The sequence below is a fragment of the Podarcis raffonei genome, chromosome 7 (assembly GCF_027172205.1).
Source record: "Podarcis raffonei isolate rPodRaf1 chromosome 7, rPodRaf1.pri, whole genome shotgun sequence".
NCBI lineage: Eukaryota > Metazoa > Chordata > Lepidosauria > Squamata > Lacertidae > Podarcis > Podarcis raffonei.
In genome coordinates this window covers 18866920-18891968 of record NC_070608.1, presented here as the reverse complement: position 1 = coordinate 18891968, position 25049 = coordinate 18866920, and the positions used below count along the sequence as shown (strand labels likewise).

The 25049-nt window shown below is 44.7% G+C and overlaps 1 protein-coding gene across 4 annotated transcripts in view; it reads right to left on the bottom strand.

The window, feature by feature from the left end:
* The window catches only part of CSMD3 (CUB and Sushi multiple domains 3), a 594298-nt gene that overhangs the window by 74047 nt on the left and 495202 nt on the right, over positions 1 to 25049 (bottom strand). For all 4 annotated transcript variants that reach the window (XM_053395420.1, XM_053395417.1, XM_053395418.1 and 1 more), the window contains 9 exons: positions 24898 to 25011; positions 22665 to 22853; positions 22230 to 22376; positions 19741 to 19929; positions 17287 to 17472; positions 16055 to 16249; positions 15433 to 15606; positions 2542 to 2715; positions 56 to 229 (listed from right to left, as the gene is read on the bottom strand). In XM_053395420.1, coding sequence (XP_053251395.1) covers positions 56 to 229; positions 2542 to 2715; positions 15433 to 15606; positions 16055 to 16249; positions 17287 to 17472; positions 19741 to 19929; positions 22230 to 22376; positions 22665 to 22853; positions 24898 to 25011 — 1542 coding nt within the window. The remainder of the gene's footprint in view (positions 1 to 55; positions 230 to 2541; positions 2716 to 15432; positions 15607 to 16054; positions 16250 to 17286; positions 17473 to 19740; positions 19930 to 22229; positions 22377 to 22664; positions 22854 to 24897; positions 25012 to 25049) is intronic.

Genomic DNA, 25049 nt, shown 5'->3' with positions numbered 1-25049 from the left:
TGCAAAACAAGCAAACATCCCTTCCCATTTTTACAACATTTTTTTTCAGCCTTACCTTTGCATATGGGTGGTGGATGACTCCATTGTCTGTTTGCCTGACATTGGGCTTTTGTTGGTCCTTGCATAACATAACCAGTGTTACAGGAGAATGTCACAACATCATTGAAGTTGAAACCATTCCCACTCGTTCTTCCATAAATTGGACTACCAGGATGACCACAGCTAACAGCTAACATCAGAAGTGAGTGAAAGAGAAAGCATATCGTTATCACTTTTCACTGTAACGTATAATGAAGACTTTAAAACAATTACAGAATAGTAGAGTTGGACAGAACCTCAACGGGCGTCTAGTCCAAACCACATCCAATTTGAAACCGTACTGGACCCTGCTTAGCTTTGCAAATGTGCTAGCAGTTTTACTGCTACACCATCAAGCAGATACAATTATTTTGAATATTTTCTTGCCTCCTTACTTTTGAAATCTTCGTGAAAGTGCAAATGACCACCTTCTGTAAGAGAAGGTATCCCAAAAGAAACCAATCACATACCAGTTGAGGCAGGAGGTTCCAAAGAGTTCTGATCTACAAAAAGCTTTTGCTGGCTTTCGGTGCAATCATGTAAGTGCCTACTCACTCAGCATTGCTGAGATCCATGGGATTTTTACCCCAGGAAAGAAGGTATAGGACTGTACCTTAAGTATCTGTTATCACTTCACAATGTAGTGCTTAATGGATCTGGCTATACATCTGAACACAATGTTATTATGAAAAGAAAAGAAAAACTATAATGAAATTGCACCTGGTACTTAAATATAGGTAAAAAAAATAACACCAGAAACTGCTACAGGGATCAGAATTTTTATTTCTGTTTTCATTGACACACTGCAATATACTGCAGAGCTTCCAGATATGTATTATAAGGCAATGAGTGGTGGTTACTATCTCTCCTGTGACATACCCCGTTATTTTAACCTTTATTCCAACCATTTCCTGAAAAACCTGCATGGCAGAAAACTCTACTTTCTCAGTCAAGCAGTCCTTCTGTTGTTGTTGAAGGAAGCCATCTCTGGTGCTGCTGCACATGACCTAGGGCTATTTATTGTGAGTTCTATCCTGGATGTAAACACATCAATATATTTGTGTCTCATTCTAGAATATCGATGAAATAATTTCTGCCTGGCAGTGAAGGCAGAAGTGCTAAACCATACTTTAACATGACATCCTAACCTGGACAGAACATGGCATTTACTGTTTTTCACACACTTCAGTATCATTCCATGCTGAGGATTTGGAAAATAAAAATGTTTCACAGAATTTGTTCCCATTCACTCTTTCCTTCAGTTATTCTCCCTCCACATCTTCTGCTGTCTTCCCATTGCCAACTATAGATTGCAAGCTGTTTTGGGCCAGAGTCCTCTCTGCCTTTGCTTATGAAATCCTGTAAAGCACCATGTACATTGATGGCACTGTAATAATAACTATAACTATCACTACCTGCAGAAGTGTAGATTATGTTCCTTAACTTTTGACCAATATAAAAGAAATAGTTCAGCCTATTCTAAGTCTCGTGGGGGGGGAATAACAGGATTAGTTATTTATTGAAGGAAATGTTTTCAAAAGAATGCAGTTTTCTAAAATAACTGAGATGGGGAAATGGCTGTTTTCATCCCCACTACAATTTAGTTTACAGATGAAGAAGGAGTTCAGCCGTGGATGGAAATTACAGGGAATATATTTCAGATAAAAATCAGGAGGAACATTTTCATTGTTAAGAGCTGTGAAGCAGACTGCCTCTGGAGGTGGTGGGCTTTCCTTTGCCTGTTTAAATTGGTCAACCATTTCCCAAAGATTATGTACTTGCATCCTGAATTGAGCATAGGGTTGGGCTAGACCAGGGATGGCTAATTGCCATGCCAGGGCCTGATCTGCACCCCAGTAAAAATTCTCTCTCTCTCTCTCTCTCTCTCTCCCTCACACACACACACACACACACACACACTGCACAAGATTGTCCATTTTGGCAGCAGCAGCAAAAAAGAAAAAGAGAAATACATCACTGGAGTGGATGGAGAAGTTTGATAGGGATGCAAACTGCTAGTTCCCTGATTATCAGACTGAAAACTGGACAATTGTTGAGATAACAACCATCCTCAGATCATCTGCATGGATCAGCTGGATGTGTGTGAATGTCCCTTTGTATGTGTGTGTGTTAGAAAGTGTGTATCCTGGGAGGGTGTGCGGCCTGCAAGATTGTGGGATGGCCTTGCCTACTTTTAGCCACAGCCACTACTGGCATGAAATCTCTGGAGGGTTGACCATGAGCAATGATAGACCTTAGCCCCAAAATGATGAGATATCTCTGGACCAGATGCTATGTACCATTTCCCTTCCAATGATATAATTCATTTATTCTTTATTAGAAACAACTTCATGCTTCAATAGTCTCACAGGCAGTATGAAAGCTGCTCATTTTAGCCCCATCAGATGGGGGGGGGATGTTAATTATGCAAGCACACTATAAACCTCTGCCATGCTTACTTACGCACACAGGATGGAAGCTGACCAGACCAGTTGTGATCCTGCTGGCATATTCGCACAGAAGAGCCGATGAGACGAAAGCCAGGACTGCACTGATATACAACAGTGTCTCTGTAGCCATAATTCTCCCCAATTACTTGGCCATTGACTATAAGGTCTGGAATACCACAGTGTCCAGCTACAAAAAGATACAATTATGGTGGTTTACAAACAGGAACAACACTTTTATTTCTCGTCCACCATTATTGTTTGTATTTTAGTTCTAATATTTATATTTCACCTTTGCATTTCCTTCATGCAATACCGGACACAACATATAACACTTTTGCACATAAAACTTACCACAACCGTTTTGGTAGGTTAGCCCAAGAAGTAGTGAATGGCCCAGCGTCTTTAATGACTGAAGGGAGATTTGAAGCATGGTCTTGAATAAAAATAGCCACAGCCAACATAGTGCAATGGCTAGAGTGCTTGATTTAAATAAATAGCTTCAAATCCCTGCTCAGCCACGAATAAGCCTGGGTAACCTTAGGCCAGTCGCTGTGTCTCAGCCTGAAATGCTTCATAATGTTAGGGCTTCATTGTTAGGGCTAAATGGTGTAATTCCCATGCAGGTTGCCCAATAAGACACCAGGGAATCATGGGATATAAAACTGCTTAATAATAATAAAAATCTAAGCAGTGTAATAAAACTGTAAAATAATTGGGGAATCCCCTCCCATATCCTTCTGCTGGCAGGCTAAGAACTTCTTATTTAGATTGGCATTTGAAAACTAAGATGCAGATAATGCTGACCAGTGGGCTGCTGTCAAGGCAAACTGCATTTTTGTTCTGGTTTTAAGTGTGTATTTTAACTATTGTTTTCAATTAGTCAGTTTTACTGCTCTGCATTTCATAATGTTGTAAGCCACCTTAAATCCCAATTTGAGAGAAAGGTGAGCTGTAAATACATTAAATTAATAATAATTAAATTGTAAATGTTATCCAACTAAATAGGTCTGCTAGTGCAAGGATTTCCACTTGTCCAATGGAACGTCCCCTTCCTCTCCTCTCCCTGTGTACCCTCCCCAAAGCTGTTCCAAAGGGCTGGGAAAGCCAGAACAGATTTAGGAGGGCATGGGTTGAGAAGATGGAGGGGGAAATCCTTCCTACAGGCAAAATACTTTATGATAGTGGGTCTGTTTAGTTGGATACCATCTTATTTGTCCAGATATAATGGATATATTTATTTTGCTGAAATAATGTTTACAAAGTTCTAAATAGAAGTTCAAGACCACCTGGGGGAGGATTAAATTCCCGCTCCGCCCCCTCAGAGCATAGTGCAGGTGTTAATTGATAAATCAACCACACAATGCCAAATGATGTCTGGTTTTATTTAAATGCATACCTTGTATAATAATTACCTGTCATTTTGTGAAGTGAATACATTCTGTACATTCTTATATGAAAAAAGTGGGTTCCATAGAAATTTATTTCTGTGCAAATTTGGGAACATATCTACTTATGTGTTACCTGCTGTACAAAACCAAAGCTCGTTAATGCTATTTCAGAGAGTTCCCAATTATACAGACTCAATCCGCCCTGAAGCATCAAAACACACACACACACACACACTTATAGACTGTATATAGTTGAAAAATGCCATTCTCCTCATAATTAAACAGATGTGCAGTGGTAAGTCAACTAAATTTTACCCAGAGTAGACCCACTTAAATGAATGACGATGATTAAGTTAGGTCCATTCATTTCAATAGGCCCACTGAATAAAACTTAGTTGCATATCACACATAAAAATGAATGGTGATGGAGGTAAATATTCTCCATCTGAAGACAGTAATATATGAACTGTGGAAGTGTGAAGGGATGCATTGCTGAAAGGGAAGGGATATTGTGAGAGCTCTCATTTATAGTCATTTCCATCACCAAGGAAACCACTCTTTTTTTGTCTGCACATCTTGGAGAATGGCTGTCTCGTTATGCCATGAAAAAGGAGGTGCACAAGGGCTTCAAACAATGGCAATAGTGCTATTATTACAAATAATTGGTGACTGTTTACTGCATAGCCATTCCAGCATGGCTTATTTAATTCCCCTTCAGTTTCAATGAGTTGGAGTAGATTCCCCCCTCCCTTTCCCTTTTTTGCTTCTAAAATGTCTGTGATGAAAAGAATTTCAAGAGTGCCTATTTGACACTGTCAAGAATGCCAGAACACCTGCCACTGTAAAAACCTTGCTGCACACTATACATTTTACGGCTCTTTTTGTTGTTAATGGTCTTATGGTGCTTCCATTTTAAACAATTTCAGTGCTCTGGGCCAGATGAAGGAGAGGGAGCAAAAGCATTCTCTTTTCCAAAGTTCGAAACCAATCTATCTGGCCATTTGGGAAGAAGAAGAAAAGTTATTCAACTACGGTTCAATTTAAAATATAATCACTCTTGATCATTTCTTTGTAGGACAGTAACTTTTTCCATGCTCCTTTACTTCACAATGATCCCCCCCCCAGCTCTTACATTATGTTTCTGACTAAGTCACCCTTCCCAATATTTCAGAGAAAAGAACAAATTGCTTCATTCAGTATTATCAAAACAAAATATATGAATTAACTTTTTCTTTTTCTTTTGGCTATTTTGTTACAAACATGCCACTTCTGATAACACACAACATTCTGGAATGGGACCAATATGCCACTATATTCCTTCTGTTTAATCCATAATCAAGATTCCTTTCTATTAACTGATTTTTGGGGTAATAAACATGTCAGGTTGCTTAACAGCACTTAAGGGACAGTCCTAAACAAAGATCCCTCAAGATGAGTGAGTTAGGATATGGTGGAAATCCAGCACAGCTTGCTGGATCCCAACTCAAGTCCCCAATTAAGTTCTTCCAAAGATGTCAGTCTAACTTGCTCATTCCAGGCTCAGCTGGATGAGCCAAGGGCAGCATAATTCCCCCAAAAGGGGAATAACTGACATGGGGGTTGGATGCTAACTGTGTTGGTGAAAGCTTTCATCTTTGGCTGCAGAATGTACTGCATGGTAAATTTTCTGTCTCAATAAAGTAATTCACGAGAACCACCTAGGCTAGTCTGTTGCAGCATCCCAAATCAGATGACATGCTCTGGGCCACCAAAGCCAATAATAATAATAATAATAATAATAATAATAATAATAATAATGTATTATTTATACCCCGCCCATCTGGCTGGGTTTCCCCAGCCATTCTGGGTGGCTTCCAACAGAATATTAAAATACAATAATCTATTAAACATTAAAAGCTTCTGTCAGAGGCTCAGGAGCAGAAGAGCAGGGGAGAGAGCAAATAGAGAGCGGAGGAGAGGAATCAGAGGGGAGCGTAGGGGAATATGACAGTGGACCGAGAGATTCCATGAGCTTCTCCAGCGAATCAGAAGATTCCCAGGAGGGGGCGCCTATGGTAAGGGCGAGGCGAATCCCAGAGGGGACGATCCATAAACAGGGAACCAGAGGGGAGTCCCAAAGGAGTAGCGGAGAAGTAGGGCCAGTTCCCCCACCAGAGCACAGTGGGGGAGAAGAGGCATGGGAGTCAGGACCAGCGTCTCCTCCATCGGGGAGTGGGGAGACGGAGGGAAGGGCAGGTCCAGCTAGCCTCCCCGAAAGGGGGAGCAGTGACACAAGTGTAACGGTCAGAAGGAAAGTGGGAGGCTGCGCGCGCGCGCCAAGTTCAAATGTGGAGGAGCGCGGGACAGCAGAAAACCCGGATTGGGAGCCAGGTCCTAAAGCCCGAAAGAGGGGGGAGGAGGAGTCGGGAGAATCAGCGTCAGAAGAATCTCGGAGGGCAGAGACTCCGACTAGCAGAAGGACCCAGAGAAAGAAGGAACAGAGGAAGAGGTGGAGTAAAGCTAGAATCTTAAGCTGGTGTCAGGGGGGCGGAGATTCAGATGGGACTTCTATGATCTGACGGATAGATGTAGCGTTGCGCGCTGCACGTCTGGAAATGAGACTGAACTTCAATAAAGACTTTTGAACTTGAGCAAGAAGCAGCGTTGGTCTTGTGTGAGCTGGGACCTTGGGCAGCGCTGACAGTAAGTCCCATCTCGGTCCAATAAACTCTGCGAGCTCACGGAGATAGGCAAAGATGACGACTGAGGAAAAAGTCAAGCAATTGCAGGAAGCGGTGTCAACGCTCTACGCAGAATTAGCTGCGTCTAGGAAAAAAGAAGAAGACACAGCTGCGCTCTGCCAGGATCTGCAAGCCAGGTGGGACAAATGGGGAAAGGAGGGGCAGCTGGGAGCCAAGCCGGAGGGAGTTAGCCTCGGGAAAAGGGGGGCAAGCCTTGTGACCCATTTTGACGGGAACCTGCAGCAGTACCCTAACTTCAGAGCAGAAGTAGTCTTCGCGCTCAATTTGCTTCGGAAAGATTTTAGAGATGAGGAGGAGAAAGTGGGTTTCATAATCACTCATCTGCATGGGGAAGCTAAGTCGTGGCTGCGAACTTTGCTACGCGAAAATGACCCCGCCCTCAAAGATTCAAGCGCTTTTATTGGAGCCATGGACGCTTGCTTTAAATCAACGGTGGATGTGGATGTCGCTAGAAGGGAAATGCATGGATTGCGACAAGGGAGAGCGACGGTGCGCCAGTATCATTCCCGCTTTTTTGGGTTAGTAAATGTGCTGGGCTGGCAGAAGGACTCAGCTGCCGTCAGGGATCTGTTCTGGGAGGGGCTGAATGGAGCCGTTAAAGATGAACTGGCGAGGGGGGAGAGACCCCAAAATACAACAGAAGTAGTCCAAAGGGCGCTTGCAATTGGGGTGCGCCTGGAAGAACGCCCGTGGAGCAGGGAGGAGGGGCGAAGAGCAAACACGTCAGTTAGAACGACTCCCTTCCTACCCAGAGAGACAGAGCGCGCTCAGTCCACGCCTCCTCTCATAAGTGGAGAGGAGCCAATGGAAATCGGAGGTGCAAGGGCTCAGACAGCAAGCAGAGCCCAGACACCAGGAGCAGTCAAGGCGAAGGCTCCTAGAGGGAGCAGGAAGTGTTACATCTGCGACAGTGCACAGCACATGGCGAAAGAGTGTCCCCAGAGGCTCCAGAAGCACACTGCAGCCTCAGCAACTGTTAAAGGAGGAATTCAGCAGGCAGTTGAGCAGCAGGGAAAAGGCGACGCCTGGTTGGAGATGGAGGCTCTGGGGCTCAACCAGGCGAGTCAGTGAAACAGTCCCCAGAGTTTTTGCAGCCCACAGACCCCCTCCCACCCAAACCAGTGGTGCAACTCACTGCATCGCTCCAGCTGCCCGATGGGCTCACCCTGGAGGTCCCTATTACCATTGACTCTGGTAGCAACGCAGACTTTGTAGGGTTGGACTTCGTCAAGCAGCATCGCATAGCACTCCTGCCAGCCACGATGCCCCTAAATGTTGTCACGGTAGATGGCAGGAAGATACTGGGAGGAGAGGTGGTACAGCAAACACCGCCGCTGGTGATGCAAATTGGAAACCACCGCGAAGTCATCAGTTTCAACGTCACCCACCTGTCGGACACGCCCATAGTGTTGGGCATGAGTTGGCTGGATAGGCACAGCCCGGCATTAGCGTGGTACCAGCGGCAATTGACCTTCTGCTCTTCCTACTGCGCAGCGCACTGCATCCAGACCTGCCAGGAAGGAGAGGGGCAAGAGGATGCACCGCAGCTACACCTAGGCGTGGTGCAAGCGGTGCCCAACAAGTACAAGGACCTTTTGGAAGTCTTCTGCGAGAAGGAAGCAGACAAGCTGCCTCCCCACAGACCCTACGACTGCAAGATTGACCTCCTGCCAGGGGCGACGCTGCCAACTGGGAAACTGTACTCCATGTCTGAAGACGAAATGCAAGAACTCAGGGAGTTCATAGATCACAATTTGAAGCGGGGATTCATCCGGGAATCCAAAGCAGTGGGGGGCAGTCCCGTGTTTTTCGTGAAGAAGAGAGACACGCCCGAACGGAGGCTCATAGTGGATTATAGAATCATCAATTCCAGGACAAAGCCCACAGCATTCCCCATGCCCAAAATTGACGACCTGCTCGCGACGGTGAGGAAGGGACGGATCTTCACCAAGTTGGATTTACGAGGGGCCTACAACCTTATACGCATGCGGGAGGGCGACGAGTGGAAGACAGCCATGTTTACGCCTTTAGGAACCTATGAATACAGAGTCATGCCGTTTGGTCTCCAAAATGGCTCCCATTGTTTCCAAGCTTTCATGCACCACGTGCTAGCGGGACTCCTCTACAAGAAGTGCGTCTGCTTTTTAGATGATATCCTGATCTTTTCGGACTCGCAGGAGGCGCACGAGGAGGACGTCAAGGAGGTCCTGCAGAGACTACGGGAGCACAGACTTTACGCCAAACTGGAGAAGTGCCAGTTCGACACGACAGAGGTGGATTTCCTGGGCTACAAGCTGTCCGACAAGGGACTTGCCATGGACAGCGCCAAGGTCCGCTCAGTGTTGGACTGGAAGAGCCCGCGCAACCGGAAGGAGGTCCAGAAGTTCGTCGGTTTCGCCAACTTTTATCGCAAGTTCATCAAGGGGTTCGCGAAGGAGACAGCGGCCATCACGGACACCCTCAGCTCCAAGAAGAAGAAGTTCACCTGGACGGACCAGGCGGAGCAGTCCTTTCGGAGGCTCAAGCGTCTCTTCGCGTCCGAAGAACAGCTGCTACACGTAAACCCCAGCAAACCGATGAGGGTTGAAACGGACGCCTCGGACAGAGCGGTGGGGGCGGTCCTGTTGCAGCAAGATCCGCAAGGGGACTGGAGACCGTGCGCATTCTACTCCAGGAAGCTCAGCACGTCGGAGCAGAACTACACCATCTGGGACAGGGAGTTGCTGGCCATTCATGCAGCTTTCAAGGCGTGGCGGCACTTCCTCGTCGGAGCCAGACACACGGTGCAGGTTCGCACGGACCACAAGAACCTGGAGTACTGGCGCACGGCGAAATTCCTGAACCAGAGACACATCCGCTGGGCGGAGTTCTTTGCAGATTTCGATTTCCGGATAGAATACATCCCGGGAGACAACAACGTCATGGCGGATGCGCTATCCAGGAAGCCGCAGTATCTCGAGGAAGCGGCACCGGCAGCGGCCAAACACATTTTCGCACCAGAGGTGTGGGCGTGCGCTTCAGCCGCAGTGGACCTGGACGCAGTCCGTCGTGCGCTACAGGCGGATTCGTTTGCGCAAACCAAGATGGAGGAGGTGCGAAACGGCACAGCGAGGGACGACGAGTTCCAGATACGCGACGGACTACTCCTCCGCAAAGGGGCTCTCTACGTACCGGGAGAAGACCTTCGCGCGAGAGTCTTGCAGCAGCTGCACGACGCGCCCAGCGCTGGGCACTTCGGCAAGGACAAGACGGCGGAATTAGTCACCAGGGACTTTTGGTGGCCCAAGGTGCGGGGAGAAGTTGCGGATTACGTTTCCAGGTGTGACACCTGCCAAAGGGCCAAGCCAGTACACAGGAAGCCGGCGGGTCTGCTGGAACCGCTGCAGACGCCGCTCGAACCATGGGAGAAAGTGGCCCTGGACTTTGCTACAGATCTGCCCAGTTCGCGCGGCAAAACAGCAGTACTCGTGGTCGTAGACCTCTTCACCAAAATGGCGCATTTCATTCCGTGCGCGAAGGTGGCCACAGCGGAACAGACCGCCAAGCTGTTCATAGACCACGTGTTCAAAGCTCACGGCCTGCCGCGGTCCATCCTGTCCGACCGGGGCCGCCAATTCATCTCGAACTTTTGGCAGAAGCTGCTGGGCATCCTGAACGTCAAGATCAACTTAGCGTCGGCACGACACCCGCAGACCAATGGACAAGCGGAGAGGGTCAACGCCATCATGCAGCAGTACCTGCGATGCTACGCCAATCAACAGCCCTCGACCTGGGTGGACTACCTACCGCTAGCCGAGTTTGCCTACAACAACACGAAGCACGGGTCTACAGGGGTGACACCGTTCTTCGCCAACAATGGGCGCCACCCCAGAACCTTCCCGGGGTTGGAGACCGAGGCAGAGGGGGAGCCACGGGGGGCAGAGCACTTAGCCGCAGAGTTACAGGAGGTCCATGAGCAACTCCGAAGGCACTTGGAACTCGCGAAACACGCCTACAAGATGCAGGCAGACAGGCACAGGAGGGTTGGGGAAGACATACAGGTAGGGGACTGGGTCTGGTTAGCAGCTCAGGCAGTGCCGGCCAGAACGCTAGCTAAGAGGAAGCTAGGACACAAGCAGCTGGGACCTTACCAGGTCGCGGCACAAATCAATCCAGTGGCCTACCGGTTGACACTCCCGGAGGGCTCCAGAATGCACCCAGTCTTTCACAGGTCAGTGCTCACGCCTTACAAGGCGCCCCACAGGTTTCAGGCGCCAGGGACCGCACCAGCTCCACGTAGCCCATCGCCAGCAGGGGAGGGACCACAGAGGGCGACGCCACTCAACGAGGTCACAGAGATTTTGGACTCCAGATGGGGGGAAGAGGGAGTTGAATATCTCCTCGCCAGGGAGGGTACTCCGGCCAGCGCCAACGAGTGGGTGCCGTGCTACGCCGTGGAGGAGCACTATCTCAAAGACGAGTTCCATTCGATCTTCCCACACAGACCCATGCCGGCGGAGTATTTTGACGACTGGCTTTTCACACCCACACTGTCAGCCAGCACGTTCCAAGGTTTCTCCTCAGATGAGGAGCCGACGCCGGGGATGAGCTCCCCGGAGGGGTCGCTCTCGGGGTTTGCCACGGACCGCTCCTATTGGTGGGACACTCAACCAGAAGTGGGGTGGAGCAGGGAACTGCTGAGGGGGCCCTTGCACACAGCCTCACCCGAGGGACCGGGGGGAGAGGAGGACATGGACGTGTGGGGGGAGGATCTTGGTTTTGAGCACGACAGCAGAGAAATGGAAGCAGAGGAAGTCGACGTCGACGAACCCATCGTGGGGGGGCCTGATCCCGCTGGACGGTTGCACACCAGGGAGAGAGAACGGAAGCCAGCACTCACACCCCCAGCGCTGGAGCACCTGGAACCCACACCCGAAGAGGGGGAGGGGGGAAGGGGGGGCTTCGAGGGGGGGATGGATGTCAGAGGCTCAGGAGCAGAAGAGCAGGGGAGAGAGCAAATAGAGAGCGGAGGAGAGGAATCAGAGGGGAGCGTAGGGGAATATGACAGTGGACCGAGAGATTCCATGAGCTTCTCCAGCGAATCAGAAGATTCCCAGGAGGGGGCGCCTATGGTAAGGGCGAGGCGAATCCCAGAGGGGACGATCCATAAACAGGGAACCAGAGGGGAGTCCCAAAGGAGTAGCGGAGAAGTAGGGCCAGTTCCCCCACCAGAGCACAGTGGGGGAGAAGAGGCATGGGAGTCAGGACCAGCGTCTCCTCCATCGGGGAGTGGGGAGACGGAGGGAAGGGCAGGTCCAGCTAGCCTCCCCGAAAGGGGGAGCAGTGACACAAGTGTAACGGTCAGAAGGAAAGTGGGAGGCTGCGCGCGCGCGCCAAGTTCAAATGTGGAGGAGCGCGGGACAGCAGAAAACCCGGATTGGGAGCCAGGTCCTAAAGCCCGAAAGAGGGGGGAGGAGGAGTCGGGAGAATCAGCGTCAGAAGAATCTCGGAGGGCAGAGACTCCGACTAGCAGAAGGACCCAGAGAAAGAAGGAACAGAGGAAGAGGTGGAGTAAAGCTAGAATCTTAAGCTGGTGTCAGGGGGGCGGAGATTCAGATGGGACTTCTATGATCTGACGGATAGATGTAGCGTTGCGCGCTGCACGTCTGGAAATGAGACTGAACTTCAATAAAGACTTTTGAACTTGAGCAAGAAGCAGCGTTGGTCTTGTGTGAGCTGGGACCTTGGGCAGCGCTGACAGCTTCCCTAAACAGGGCTGCCTTCAGATGTCTTCTAAAAATCTGGTGGTTGTTTTTCTTGTTGACATCTGGTGGGAGGGCGTTTCACAGGGCGGGTGCAACTACCAAGAAGGCCTTTTGCCTGGTTCCCTGTAACTTGGCTTCTCGCAGGGAGGGAACTGCCAGAAGGCCCTCAGCACTGGACCTCAGTGTCCGGGCAGAACAATGGGGGGTGGAGACGCTCACTATGCTACACTAAATATGTTATCATTTAAGGTAAATGACTATATGCTGTTTTGCATATTTTTATTGTTATACGAACATGTCTTCAATCTATTGTCATGGGTCCATGCTGAAATGGATCTGCAATAAACAGTTCTCCTGACTGATATTTTATGGAGAAACAGAGTTAAGCATCATCATCATGCTGAAGGCACCTTGCTCCCAAACACCCAATGACCGCTCTCAGTGGCTTTGAATAGATATTAAATAGCACTGGAAACAAAATAGTGCCCTGTGGCACCCTACTGCACAACCGTGGCTTGAGAAGCACTCTCTCAATGCTACTTGATGCACTCGGTCCTGTAGGTAGGACAAGGACCATTGTAGCACAATACCCCCAATTCCCACTGCACAAAGCTGGTCCAGGAAAATGCCATGGCCAATGGTATTGAAAGCTGCAGAGAGACTGAGAAGGAGTGGAAAGGTCATTGTCTCACTGTCTGTAAAGGTCATTCACCAGGGTGACTCAAGCTGACTCAGTCCTATGGGCAGGCCTGGATTCAGATTGGAATGGGTCTAAATAATCCATGTCATTCAATAATGCTTGCAGTTGCCGCACCTCAACTCTCTCCACCATCTTCCCCAATTGATTCCAGTCCAAAGGGTCCATGGATGGTTCTTTAGGACTCATCACTCTTTCACTCTTTCAAGCCAGCAGGGACCACCTCTTTATGCAATGAAGTGTTAACCACACTCTGGACCCAACCAATCAACTCCTCTCTGCTAGATTTTATAAGCCAGGAGGGCTGCATATTAGCCACGATTTCTTTAATTTACTTAACGCCTACTAACTGTTAATATTTCCATGTTTTATTTCTAATCTCTAGGTTTTCCATGGGGGAAAGTACAAAAATGGTACATTAAACGATAAATTGGAAATGCCACCTCCCTTGGCAAGCTTCTGTATCTTTTAAATGTCAAATAATTTGATTTGAGAACTATGAGAAAGCAACAATCCAAGCTTTTTTACAAGTTTGTATTCCTTTATTTTTATCCTTTCAGGCTAATGATTCCCCAGGAAGCGGAAACATTCAGTTCTGCACAGGCATCAAACAACTGTGACCTTATAGTGAGCAAGCCGGTAATTGTTTATGGTAAAAGTTCAGGAGAATTGGATTCTGCTCATGTAGTGGTTTCTTGCAGTTCTTAGTTTCTAATTGGTTTCCTTTACCATTTCTTTTAAGGTCTAAGGGGAAATAAATATAACTAGTTGTCAAGCAGTCAGAGCCTCGCTTATTTCCCTATGACAAAGAATTCCCTTGGCAAGACAAAGAGGAGTACTTAAGCTGTCCTCCATGGAACATCTGTTAAAACAATAGCCCTTTAACAATGTTCAGAATGTGGGTGGACTGGACACAATCTCCATTCTCTACTGACCCACTCCTGCTATTTTTCACAAGTTGATTTTTTCTGTGTACACAGGCCCCATATACTGTTTGTACTTGCGTAGACTCCAGGTACTTGTTAACACCTGGAGTCTGGCAGTAGGGATGCTTGAAAAAAACTCATGCCCTTCCCCAGTTCCAGTATGAGCTGACCTGATTCCTCCTGGGTTAATGTGCAAAGCAGAAGGCAGTTAACGTCCAGCTTTTGCACTGCTCTGAATTTTGTGTTACATTTTGGGGAGTTAGGAACTGCCAGATTGGTTTTTAAAACATATATTTTGAGACAAAATATCTTTAGAGATGTATGGAATGTATGAAAATACATTCAAAATACATATTATTATTTGTGTGTGTGTGTGTGTGTGTGTATTTAAATGTTGGGATACTGCCAGGGAGACAAAGTCCATCTTAGCCCCAAGCCGGCTGCCGGACGATCCATCGATCTCTCGTAGACACGCAGTATCAGCTCTTAGCGACACGAAGCCTCAGAATAGATTGCCACATTCTTAGGCTGGTGCACACTCTATCAGCAGAATTCACACAGCAAAAGATGCACAGCAGGAGAGCATATTTACAGTTTATTTAGCGTTGGTCAGAACAAAGAAACCATGACCGTCTGCTTCGGTCTGCTCAGGCAACAAAAAGAAACGAAAGCAACGACACAACATAAACATCCTGTGAGACAGGAAATACGCAGGCTGTGACACAAACATCCTGCTCCCTTTTAAGGTGGAACGGAAATATCCTAACATTAAATACACATTTTGATGGAGGTTCCCACTTTAAACATTTCAGGTTACTGTTGTAATGGGATGAAACATATTTATCAACAAACACATGCAAAAGTGATATGGATAGACCCTAGTTGGAGATGTAGCAGTGTTCCTGTGTCAACACTTCAGATCTACACACATGTAGAAAGCTAATCTCTGCCAAATACTTTTAGCTCAAGTGGCTCTGGCATTTTGTTTTTGGAAGGCTAACCATGGGAAAAAAGTGGAGCCACAGAACCATTACTAAATTACTAGTATAAATAAAAATGAAAACATACAGGTTGGGGCGGAAGGCTGAGCAAAGGAAGAATGAACATTACCCCTGCAGGTTGAAATCCTAAAAGTAAAGTTATATTACCATGTGCCATTTCATTGCATTGCCTTGCACTCTGCCATTGTGATGATAAATGATAATGGAACTATAATGGCAACTTCAGAATGCTATCACTGCCTTAAACTCAATTGGAAAGGATATTTCAGTAAGGAAAGTTTCTCTTGAATGCAACAGAAATAAATTTGTTGACAGGAAATGGATGCTCAAGTCAGCACATATGGTCACATGACCACACAGTAGGGCTGTAAATTTACAATTGGCACAAAGGGAAACTAATTCCTTACCTAAGCATCTTGTTTCCGTTCCACTCCATAGTCCGGAAGAGAGACATTCCCTTACAGCTGAGCCCACCAACATGAATCCTAAGTCACAAGTGAAGATAGCTGTTGAGCCATAGGTGATCTGAGTTCCAATCTTATTCCCATTTGGAGGTATAGGAAGCTCGCCGCAGGAAATAACTTTAAAAGTTAAAAGAAGGAGAAATGTGTTGCACACACAAAATCCACATGTAAACATTCAGTGCTCGTTTTTCAGTGAAGGTGATTAAAATGCTATATCTTAGGGTGAATGCAGAGTGATAAATGACTGCAAAATAACAAACCCAAAACATTATATTACAAAACATACTATCAAAAAATTGTTAAATAATACTAATGTCATAGAATAAATTAATGACTTTTACGGCTGTTTTATAAATAGTTACCAAAAAAACCCCTCACTTTAATTTCATTCCTTGCTTTCTGAAATGTATGAAGCTGCCCCTGAATGTGATTAGTATAAGTCAGCATGAATATGAGTTGTTTCAGATGCAGACCTATCTTCTGAGTAGGCCATCATGATGGACTTGTCTGCAGAAATATTGAGAATTTAATAGGTTTGGGCCAGACAATTTTGGCCGGTACTCACTTTGGCAGTACGGTCTCTCATTCCTCCAACTCCAAGTTCCATTGGGAAGACATTCAATGGATTCTGGTCCCAATCCATGATATCCTGGATCACAGCTGAAAACAACTTTTGTTTTGTACTCATAGTGAGAACCATTCACTATACGCCACCTTCCATGTTCCAAGGTGAAAGAATTGATGCTTGGGCATGTAACAACTAGAGAGAGGAGGGAGGAAAATTTGTCTTGAAGTCCAATGAGTAAATTTGTGAATATGAAGTTATATACATTTACATCATCATCATCATCATCATCATGCCCCATCCATCTGGCCAGGTTGCCCCAGCCAATTTAAACAGCTGCACAATAATCTACAGGCTAATTTGGGGAGTCAAGCTATATTCATTTTATGAATATGAATACCTTGTATTTCATTTTTTTTCCTCCTTAGATCTGGAGGGTGAGTATTATTTTACTGCTCAAACAAATTATTTAATGGATAGTGTATCACAGTTTTAAAGCACTTCCAGATTACGGGCATTCTCCCCCAACCCCCTCAGTCATCTTCAACTATCGCTGACACAATGAGAATTCCTGCTTTCATTCCCCCTCTAGCAAAACTACCCCTGCTCCAGAAATGGATCATGTTATGGTTTACAAAAGTCATTTCCCTTGATATTATCATTTGGTTGCATGGGGGAGAGGGGAAACTCAAACTCTCAGCTTAGTAACAAAACTTTACAATCACAATACTATCTTACTTTTATAGTGTGTTTATCCTAAGTGCTATACAAGATTTAAAATAACAACAAAGCTCTGCAGATCAAGATATATTTGCAAATAACCAGTGATTCACTTACAGCTATTTAAAGAATTGAGGTCCATGAGTCAATTCTTTTAACTCAACACAACATATCCTTCCTCCCTTGTGTTACTCCATACATGCCTTTAGGGAGATGTCCAACACTTGGAGAATTTCACAGCTTTTGATGCTCTTTCATGAACCTATGCCTGCAACTATGATCTAAATAACCCCATAATGTTTACCAAACCTTTCTGTTGCTCTGCTATTTTCATTAACCAAGTAGTTTCTTTGCTTCTTCTAGTTTGCATTCTAATCCCAATGGCAGATGCACTGGTTGTGGAATTATTGGGCAGCTTTGGGCTAGCAACTGTTCACTTGAAAATGAAAGCTGATGACAACAAAAATAGCAAAAGAAATTCAGCTGGAAAAGTACATCTAGATTGCCCTTACCTACGCAACGAGGTGTTTTATTATGGTTGCTCCACGTGCCATCTGGCTGACATGCTGCTGTAGTAAGTTCCTTGGATGATAGCCTGTACCCATCATTGCAAAAATAAGTAACCCGTGTGCCTACCAAATAATCTGTAGTTAATATCCCACCATTCACTGGGGCTTTGGGAATGCCACAAGAGATAGCTGCAGGTTTGAAACAAACACACAGTTAGACACAATATCATCATACTGCCTTGTCTTAATCTGCTTATCATATCTTTGAAGTTCAGAAACATATATGTTTATGTATCTATGTATATATAGAGAGAGGAAGGAAGGAAGGATTAGGAAAACATATAAAATATTATCAAGGAAGATTTATTTTAAATCCCTTCTTAGGCTGGAACACAGCAAGCGACAGCATTCTCACTTGCTCTTTGCAATCGCTCATTCATTCCAGATGGTCTCCACTGTTTCAGTATTCAACTGTACAATGTATAGAACTGCTGTATTCAGGTCTTGTTTGCTGGCTTCCTATTGGCAACTGGTTGGCCACTCTGAGAACAGGATGCTGGACTAGATGAGCCTTTGACCTGACCCAACAGGGCTTTTCTACTATTTTTTATGTTCTTACTCAACCTTTCACAGGTTAACCATCAAGAATAAGTCCCAATGAATACAGTAGACTTACTTCAAAGTAAATAGGATCAAACCAAATTAACTCATGCACATATCTTGACTGTTGCTGCAATGGCCCTGAACTGCCATTACAGACTAACAGGTGTATCTTAACTGTCTTAACTGAACACTGTTGATGGGGCAAAGGCTTCTTGTGCACCTGAAAGCAGCAGGTGACCTTAGGGGGATGGAGGGCAGGGCACATGACACACATCTCTATCATCCAAAATAGATGATTGGCTAGGAGACCTCCAGAGGAACAGTCTGAGCAGCTGCCACTGCTGTCCCCGTCCCGGAGGATCTGCTACCTAAAGCAGCCGCCTCACACTGCAAAACAGTAGGAGCAGCCCAGATCATAGTGATAGTCATCACCTTCACTATTATCCTCACCATCATTGAGATACAGTGTGGAGAACTGGTTAGAGCAGGCACGTCCAAAGTCTGTCTTAGGGGCAATTCCTCCCCATGGTTCTAAAAAAAGGTCAACAACTTTGGTCGGCCCGCATGCTGCATGTTCACTTCATAAAATCTGGCCTTCTTTGAAAAAGTTTTGGACACCCCTAGGTTAGACTAAAACTCGTCAAACACTGTATTTCAGCCTAACCTACCTCACAGGGATCTTGTGAGGATAAAATGGGAAGGGGAAGAACCATCAGGTTTTGGGGGGAAATATGGGATGTAAATGTAACAGCAGTAGCAGAAACAACAACAACTAAATCAAAGTAGCAGCAGTGGCTCTAATGGAGGCAGATATAGTATATCAAAGGCTCTTCTGCGCTTCGACCTTTTGCACACAGTTTACTTTTGCTTGTTCTAATAAAGCCACTGTACCTTTTCTTTCCTCCAATAACCACATCACCTCCTATTTCCTTCCCTGGCTATCCTAGCAAACTAATATTTGCCAGATATTGTTTCCCTCTAGATATTTTTTCCATAAATATGAACTGATGCAGTAGACTACATGGAACAATGCAAACTGAAGGCTGAGGTCGGTGCGTTTGGGACATTCTTCTGCCTCTATTTTACGGTTCTAAATTTTTCATAGGCCCATCAATTGAATGTAGACCAGATAAAAATGATTTGATAACGCTGAAAGGAAAAGAAAGGGATTGTTCTGGTTTGGATAAAGATAATGCAATGAAGGAAATTCTGACTTGTAGAGGCTATTGTGACACAGAATTTGCCTAGGAGGAAAAAAAAACTATTAATAAAAAAGGCAAACCACAGTAAAATATCTTTGGGCTAAATTGAGTATATATATTACAGCTTAAGCATGGTGTCGGTTCTATACATTTTGGCACCATTACAAGTGCTACGGCCTGCCTGAGAACCCACAAACCTGGGGGAATCCTACTTGGGAAACTTCACAGATATTCCACTCCACTTTCTAGCTCTTGATTCCCTGAATTTAAGGGCACTTATGTGGGGGCTATTCCACACATATCATTTAAGTGACAACTGCATGTGTCCCAATGACTGAATTAGCACCCCTGGTGCTGAAAACGTGCACACTTTACCCTAACGTGTGCAATTCAATGCAGACTGCCGGCTATGCATATTATATTGCTTTACTGTCAAATGTTTTGCTTCATGCCACTTGGTTAATTGCATGATGCCCTGGAGCTTGTCGTGAATAATGGCTCAAAGATTCCCTAGCTTAAATAAGTCAAATAAAAATGGAGTTTTTTTGCATTAACTGGAGTTAGCAGCACTACTGGTGCACTAGAGCATCCATGGATATTTGGAATGGAATCAAAGCGTGCAAATCCAATTCTATAAGGAAAAGCTGATTACCTTGACATGCCGGGACAGGTGCATCCCATGCATGATATCCATTGGGAGATTTCCGGCACAAAGCATTGCTTTTTCCGACGAGGCGGAATCCGCGGTCGCAAGCCCAGCGAACCACACTGTTCAGCTGCCCACCTGTCTGACTAACAATGAAACCATGAGGAGGTGACTCTGGGGTGCTGCAGTAAAGGGCTTTGGAAACAAAAGAAAGAAGCAATCAGTGCATGGATTCCCCCCCCCCCCACATATCACCTTATTTAACAGTAGGCATTTTCCTGTGGGGATTGCAAACTTTGTAGCCTTGACCCCTTTAGCAGCAGTGGTGAAGACCCAAAGAAAAGGGGACATAATAAGGCTGTATTCTGACACTGACCACATTGTCCCTGCTTGCTGTTGCCACCTCCACTTTGGGGAGGGGGCAACAGCAAGCATGGACAAAAAGGGCTTCATAGTACTTTGAAAATGGGTCAGCCTGGTTGTCACCTATATGCCCCAGTGGGAAAAGTAGTGAAGGTCTGGCCTTAGGCCAATGATAACTGATGGTTGTTTCACCTGTTTACACTTGGCTTTTGGCGTGAGAAAAAACTAAACAAACATCTAGGTAAGGAAGATGGATCTCTGGGTTGCATAGATAAGGAGAATTGACAATCAACATATCCAAACGCAAAATCCCTTGCAAAATATCTGTATTGCATATTTTTAAATAGGGTATAGACGACTTCACCAGTTAGGACATACATTATGATTCTTTTTCCTATGTACAAACCTTGTTTATTAATCTTATTTCTTCCCATCTGATCACATTTGCATGTGTTAATTACAAATGTAATCTACTTAGATTGTGTCAACATCCAAGTTCAAATTTTTATCTGAAGTTTCTGCATAATGTAATTGATACTTGTTTTAACATGTATCTAGGGTAATTAATATGGGTAGGAAGATCATGAAAGATGGCATCTGCAGCATGAAAAGAATATGGATACACCAGGCATGAGGTAGAGGACAGGGAGAACTTTGACACATTGAACAGATGGAAATGACTATTACTTTATTTTTTTCTGTTCAAGAGAACTTCTGGTTCAAGATGGGTCTTGCATAGTGTACACCCCCACCCACCCCCATGCACCCTCCCCACACTTCTGTTTGAAATACTGTTGTCTGCTTCTTTGATATCTTTTTTCAGAAGCAAATTAGGTTTGTATTCTTTAAAAAGATCATTGAGGATAGTCCAGTCTGTAACTTTTGTCTGCAAATTAACTCAATGAACACCTCTAAGATTAGCTCTCTAGCAATGAATATCAGTATTTTGTGCTCTTTCTTTCTTTTCTCTAGCATGACTTAGGTGAGACACACACACACACACACACACACACACACACACACTTTTATTATTGTTTTGTCTTGGGTTCCAGAAGTTGTCCTGTCCAGGGAGTTTCCTCACTTTCCAGCTCACATAGTTAATTATCAAAAGGCAATTAATTGGCTAAAGGGCACTAAAGAAGCTGGAGAGAAGCTTTTTTGACCATAGGATTAGGTCAGGCATCCTCAACCTCAGCCCTTCAGATGTTTTGAGACTTCAAGTCCCATCATCCCTGACCACTGGTCCTGCTAGCTAGGGATCATGGGAGTTGTAGGCCAAAAACATCCGGAGGACCGAGATTGAGGAAGCCTGGATTAGGTAAACCCTCCTACAATTATATATCTCTTAGATATGCAGAATACTAGGATTTTTTAAAAAAATACATTGGGGCAGTAATGTCAAAACCCTCAACCCAATCATCAAACTAAGACTCTGTCCTTGTTTGGTCTGCAAACATACTGCCCCACAAAAAAGGAAACAAAAGAAAAGATGACACAAACATTTGGATAATGTGATACTAAATTGTCATTCTTTTTTTTTTTGGCTCAGTCACAACTTCACCAAATGTGTACAGAAGCATGCCTCTTGCATCTCTTCTAAAAATTGTTCCCACTACACATACCTGAAACAATTGGTCTAGTTCAGTCATGAAGATGTCACCTAAACCTTTTCTAAAGTGAAGCTGAAAGCAAATTTGTGGGTTTCTCATCAGCTAAGCCTAGTGTTATAGAATGTCCATGTTGATTAGACTTGCTACCAACAGAACAGATCTTGCAGATGGTCCAGAATATCTAGAATATCCTCCATGGTCCATTTGCCCCATTTGTACACACAGATCAATGTCCAGCTGGGATGTCCTTTTTGAGCAAAATACTTTTGCACATGCAAATGGGATTTCTCCTTCCTCTTCTATCCATGTGCCAGCACAATGTGCTCCAGGGGGTGGGGAAACCTTGTGGAGCAGATTGGGGGGAATGTGATGTGGGACAGGATAGAGAAGGAAGGGAAAATTCCATTACAGCATGATGCTGGCTGGATCTTTCCAACGCTGACTATGACAGCTGAAAGTTGAGCTTGCTGGTGTATTTGAAAGGTAGAAAAGATAGAAAAGAGAAAGATTTGATTGACTTACCTATATATCGTATCCTGAAACCTTTTTTGTTTGTGCCATGGTCTGCAGACCACCGAAGAAACACTTCATGGCCACTGCTAGTTATGTTTAGAGATGAGGAATAATCTCCACTTAGGGAGATTAGTAACGGACTGTGACTATTTGATCCTTGATGATGTTGGAAGAGGTAGCAAGGCAGAGAGAAGAAAAGAAAGAAAACTAAAATTAGAGATATACTAAAAGAGATTCCTAAACAAGTAGTAAGTAAATTAATGCAATACATTGTAGCCATATCATAAATGGCATATATAGGGAATTTTTAATAACAGGGTGCAATCTAAAATGAAAAGCAACAATAACACTGAAACCGCATGCATGATAAAATACACAACTTAAAAGTTACTGGCTAAAAACAATGTATACTAAATCATTCGAGGTTGTATGTCCTATAGTTACCATCAAACACCTCAAGTATATCAAATTCCTTTTCTGTCTGGAAGAATTCAAAGTAAAGGCTGATATTATAACCCTTTTCCACTGTAATGGTCCATGCACACATCTGGAGGTTTGGATAGCTATCTGGGTAGCCAGGGCTCAGTATCACTCCGGTTGAATCCAGACGCAATTCATTTGCAGGACAAAGAACTGCAAAAGAGAGGAATTGTTTAGATAGCTGGAAAACTGCATGATAGAAGTCTTATTTTTTCTACATTTTAAACATGTGCATCAATAATTTCATTTCTATTAACATAGAACAGATAAAAATCAGTACAGGTTTTTAAATTTTAAGAATAATGCATTACAGTTTTTGCATTTGTTCTCCTCTCCCCTTTGTTAAGTGACCCAAGTGTTCCTTTTCTGGTAAAAACATTTATGAATTAAATGTTGTACAGTTGCCTCTCTGACAAAGGGGTATTGGATCCAGGGGGCTCTGTCCAAGCCTTGCCTCATAATGCCTCAGTTTGGAGCCTAACAATGGTTCCTGTGTGTTAACAAACTGCCAGCAGGAAGTGCAATTTAAGCAGCAATCAATTTCCCCCCTCATTCCTAGTGGGTACTTTTCGGATCTCTGGTCCCTAGGATGGTGGGAGGGTAACCCCCCCTTCCTATCACCACCAATGGGGAACTTGAAAGCAAACACTTTACACCAGCACTGGAGTAGAGTCTATGGTCCTTGAGAGACATTTGGGACCGTTTAAGCTTAATTAACTCATTTGGTTTCTTTTCATTCTTGTTGTTCCTCCGCTGGCTTTCTGCAATGTGAATCCTCTGATTCTGTATTAGAGAAAAAATACATTGCTTCTGTTCCAGGCTATCACTTTAATCATTTGTTTCTGCTTTCTACAGACGCCAATTAACTGAAATTTGTGTGTATGTGTTTGTGTGTGCAGGCAAATAACCATTGACCCAGGAGCAGAGTGTTTATGCTACAACATGACTTCCACTAATTTAAAATGCCATGGGAGTTTCATTGGCATTATAAGAGTTTGAGCAGCTGCAACTGCTTGATGGGTTATTTACCAAGGTAGCCAACAGAATTGCCCATAGGAAGCCAATACAGAAGGCCTTTCTGAACAGACTTTTCCTTCTGAATGGTGTTTACTGGAGGGTTAGATGGATTCTGTTCAGGGTGAAAGGGGTCCTGTGGCAGTAGGTAGTCAATTTATGTCCCTTATCTGATATTTTATTTATTTATTTCAAAACATTTATAGGCTGCTGAATCAGAAGAATCTCTAAAGGGTGCATGTTACCAATTGTACACATGTATAATATGACTGGAACAACATATGTTGCCAGTATATTCTGCTCCGAATGCACAGAGGTTATGAATCTTTCTTGCCACTACAGTTTAGTGCAGTGGCAGGAGGCCCATTTTTCTGTATTAACACTTACCTCCCACCAGTACGCACCCTAGACATGGTGGTTAAGATTTGGACCGACCTAACAAGTCTTATAGAGCAGATAAATGTGAAAAGCCCAGCTGCTCAAATCCTATTATGCGGGGACTTTAATGCCTGCATCGGGGATGGCTCAGAAAGAAGACTAACGCCACAAGGGATAGATCTGGATGACAGTTTCCCCTTTACTTGCACTTCCATGGACAAGAAAGTTAACCCTCAAGGACTGAAACTTCTAGAATAGGTAGATATTTAATTTGGCACATTTTACTAGAGAATCCTCTGCTATTCTATTTTATGCAACAATCTTAGTAGTTGTGACCATGGTTTATACTGTATGTGTGGTGCCTGATGATTTTTATGGTTATTGCTGTTTTTCATTTTGTTATTTTTCTGAATGATGCCATGACCTATGGCTAGTGCAATAAAAGTCTATGATGATGATGATGAATGCACAGAGGATCGGGGTAGGTGAGTTGCAGAGAACCTGGATAAATGAGGATCGACGTAGCTAAGAAACTGAAGTAGAAATCAGAAAATTCCTGATTTCAGTTTCACCTCTGCCATGAAGTCACTTTGTCTTTGGGAAGCCAACTTCCTCTCAGTCTTAGCTCCCCCTTCACTCATTTGCAACATGGCAACAGAAATACAGGATTGCCGAAAGAGTTGCAACCAGTGCCCTTTAAGCACTCTAAAGTTCAATGTGTCTGTTAGAAGGAAATCTCTGAAACCTCTGAAAACATATCACAATATGCAAACACATCTAAACAAAAGATATCGAAGCAGAAAACCTTGGCAAGTAGGTGGTGCTCCATCCATCTGTAGCCTCTCTCCCAGTCTACATGTCAGAATCTCATTACCAACTAATGTAAAGCCTGGTAGACACTGGTACCTTATTATGTCCCCTATTTGATAAAAAAAAGGAGAAAGCTGTGGTTAAACA